Source organism: Etheostoma spectabile, chromosome 1, assembly GCF_008692095.1.
Source record: "Etheostoma spectabile isolate EspeVRDwgs_2016 chromosome 1, UIUC_Espe_1.0, whole genome shotgun sequence".
Taxonomy (NCBI): domain Eukaryota; kingdom Metazoa; phylum Chordata; class Actinopteri; order Perciformes; family Percidae; genus Etheostoma; species Etheostoma spectabile.
This window is the reverse complement of record NC_045733.1, coordinates 30,941,846-30,945,126: the sequence shown is the minus strand read 5'-3', so window position 1 is coordinate 30,945,126 and position 3,281 is coordinate 30,941,846. Positions and strand designations below refer to the sequence as shown.

The window sequence follows — 3,281 nt, the reverse complement described above, 5'->3', positions numbered from 1 at the left end:
AAAGAACATTGATATAGGAAAACGGGACAATTTGACCCGAGGACAACATGAGGGTTAATGTTATTTAGTCATATGTATGTGTTATTTGTTTCTGTATTTACTGTTTATATACTGATGTATCATTTGATGTTTAGATATGTTTATGTTTCTACCTTTTTCCAAATCAATGTATGCTGGAAATATCTTTTTTCTAAATGGAGCTTTTCATTGCTCTATTAGGAAATATCCCAAAAACATAACTGCTAGTTTCTGACACCTAAGATATATCAAAAGTATTATAGTTATAGCCCAATCCCGCTCTACACATTCATAGCTACTGAATGTAAGTAAGATTACGAATTATGTATAGTTCTAATGATAAAAAAGAGAAAAATAAGGGTGTGAAACCAAATGTTAAATTACTAGTGTTGCTGAATGTGATGTGACATGTTTTCAGGTGATTGCCAGGAATGATGTCAACAAAACAGTATTAAAAAAATCTGCAAAATTTGAAATAAATCCTGACAATTTATTAAGTATCTGGCTTCTGTCCTTTAGATTAATAGTCAGGACAGAAGAAGTGAAACTAAACAACAGCAACACTAACAGGAAGAATGAAGACAAGAGGGTGAACCTAGGTGATTGACACTTAAAAACCCAGAAAGTATCCCCCTGTTACATCAGTCAAGTCTCCATGAGCAGTCAGGCCTTGTTTACCTCGCTCTCTGCCGAGGAAACGTAGAGCGGAGATCTCAGAAAAGGTGCAGCCGCCGAGGAACATGACGAGGATGATGCGCTGAGCGTCGTTCTTTGCTTTTGAATCCGCTCCGTTGCTGCCTGGTGAGAGAGGAAACCTTCAGCATTCATCAACTATTTCCACGTGGATCTACTGGTTCTAATGTAAATACGCAAGACACACAGTTACTCTAAGAAACCAGGTCCCACAGCAAATCAGACAATACATTTACCTACATGCAGTAGGTCAACCAATCAGATTTCTCTCCTATCCGACCTTATTTTGGGACCACAGCTCACTGATGAAAGCTATAAACAAGTTCTGTCAGATTCTCCTCCAGACTGTGGAACCATTGGTGAACACATCAGACACTGAACACTGTAGAAGGCTCTGTATTTTGTATTTTTGTGTTTGTGTATGTTCTTATTGTGATATTGATCCCCCAGGGTCTGAAATAAAGTTTATAATGTCCTGCTGTTTCCTGTTGCTCTGGTTTTAAAAGATCTCAACAATGGGCTACTACTGGCTAACACTGGCACATTTACAGAAATGTTGAACTACTACAGCTACTATTTCTAGTCACAGTTCCATTATCTTTACTGTGACTATAATTGCCACTGTTCATCACACCCCCGACCGGCACCGTCAGACACCGCCTACCGAGAGCCTGGGTCTGTCCCAGGTTTCTCCCTAAAAAGTTGTCCTCACCACCCGAGTTTTTTCCTCGCCACTGTCGCAATAAATTCCCCGGAGCCCTTATGTATTCTCGCCCCGCAGTTTTCCTTGGATTAGGGTGGCACCTAAGTCACGGTTGAAGCTGTCGCCGTGGTCCTGCTCTGCGCCCTGCTATGCCCTGCTACACCCTGCTACGCCCTGCAGTGCCTTGTCACCCCCGGATATGCCCTGCTACACCATGAACTACTACAACTACTATTTAGTCATAGTACCATTATCTTTGTTGTGACTATAATTGCCCAACACCGTCAGACACCTCCTACCAAGAGCCTGGATCTGTCCTAGGTTTTTCCCTAAAAGGAAGTTTTTCCTTGCCAGTGTCGCCCTAAATACTAAATAAATAAATAGAATTTATAAATGAATTATAGTGTGGTGTAGACCTACTCTGCAACAGATGCCGCCCACAAAGAGCCTGGGTCTGTCCGAGGTTTCTCCCTAAAAGGACGTTTTTCCTCGCCACTCGAGGTTTCTGCCTAAACTTCTACTCTATAATCTGTAAAGTGTCTTGAGATAACTCTCGTTATGATTTGATAGTACAAATACAATTGAATTGATTTGAATTGATTAAATGGGTCTATCTATAAAGGGAAAACAATCAAATCAATAGTTGATAGTTTCTCTAATCCCCTATTACAAAAAACAGGGTTATCTTTTGATGAAGAAATCGGATTAATACCGGACGCTGACAGTAATACGGTTATCTAAGCACATGTGAACAACATCGTCAACATTATATTATATTATATCTCCCAGTGATCTAACCTGTAACAGCGAATTCATGCCCATTCAGCAGCCTGGTGACTTCTTCAAGCCCCGTCCAACCGTCTCGCTCCAACACCTACACATGAAAAACCAGGGAATAACATTAACATAACATTTATTATAACATTAAAAAAAAAAGATTTCATCATGGTCACATTGATCTAGTCACATTTAAGGTTGGGTACCGAAATCCGGTTCCATAGTGGAAGCGGTTCCTACGCAACCGGTAGGAATCGGACCGGATTAGAACGCAAATTTCGGTTCCATTTAATGAGTCAACTGAAATATTTTCCCTCTGTCCCTCTGAAACAGACATCAAAATATCAGACTTTCTCTGTAGTCTACCGTTAACTAAGCTACTCTAAATGTAGGCTTCTTTTAAAATGCCTTATTTTCCCTCTGGGCTCTGGTTAGCATGGCAACTCCAACTTTATTTTGTTACTTGTTAATAGTGTAACTGTAATTTATTGTTAAATTATTGTAGTTGTGTGTTAGGAGACTTAGGTTTACTTATTACTATTCAAGTACTTTAAAATGTTAATATACTGATACATTTGAATAATTTGTAATAAAAAAAGAAACCTCTATAAAAGAGCCTTTCTTTCATGTCATTTTTCACTTTTTTAAGAATCGGTTTAGGAATCGGAATCGTTTTAAAAGTACCGAATCGTAAAAATCCAAACGATACCCAACCCTAATCACATCCTGTGAAATGAAGGAATCCTGCTGCTGTACTCACCTGCTCGATGAGTTTGCAGCTCAGAGGGACGTAGGCCCCGCTGAAGATGTAGGCCATGTCTCGTGGGACACGCAGGTCATATTCTTCATCTGACTTTGGCACCTTTACACAACATAGGATGTGTTTGTGTGTGAAGGATAAAAACAGCCTGAACAGCATCCAAAATAACAGTTTTTTATTACTCTACCATGTACCTGCGTGTTCAAAAATAGCCTCTGGGAGGAACTTGTTTTGGTGGAACACGTGTACGTTCAAAAGTTGTTTCAGTCGTGCAACAGAAACCTCAGATTGGACAGATAGTCTAGCTAGCGGTCTGGATTGACCCTGCAG

At 40.0% G+C, this 3,281-nt stretch overlaps 1 protein-coding gene and 1 long non-coding RNA gene across 3 annotated transcripts in view; one reads left to right on the top strand and one right to left on the bottom strand.

Moving 5' to 3' along the window:
- The window catches only part of LOC116687308 (uncharacterized), a 5,843-nt gene extending 2,930 nt beyond the window's left edge, over nt 1-2,913 (top strand). Inside the window, exon 3 of the long non-coding RNA XR_004331511.1 lies at nt 2,806-2,913. This is a non-coding gene — a long non-coding RNA (uncharacterized LOC116687308). The remainder of the gene's footprint in view (nt 1-2,805) is intronic.
- Nucleotides 1-3,281, bottom strand: part of vps33b (VPS33B late endosome and lysosome associated) — an 18,839-nt gene that overhangs the window by 800 nt on the left and 14,758 nt on the right. For both annotated transcript variants that reach the window (XM_032512181.1, XM_032512171.1), the window contains exons 21-23: nt 2,952-3,053; nt 2,213-2,288; nt 697-816 (exon numbers count right to left, since the gene is read on the bottom strand). In XM_032512181.1, coding sequence (XP_032368072.1) covers nt 697-816; nt 2,213-2,288; nt 2,952-3,053 — 298 coding nt within the window. The remainder of the gene's footprint in view (nt 1-696; nt 817-2,212; nt 2,289-2,951; nt 3,054-3,281) is intronic.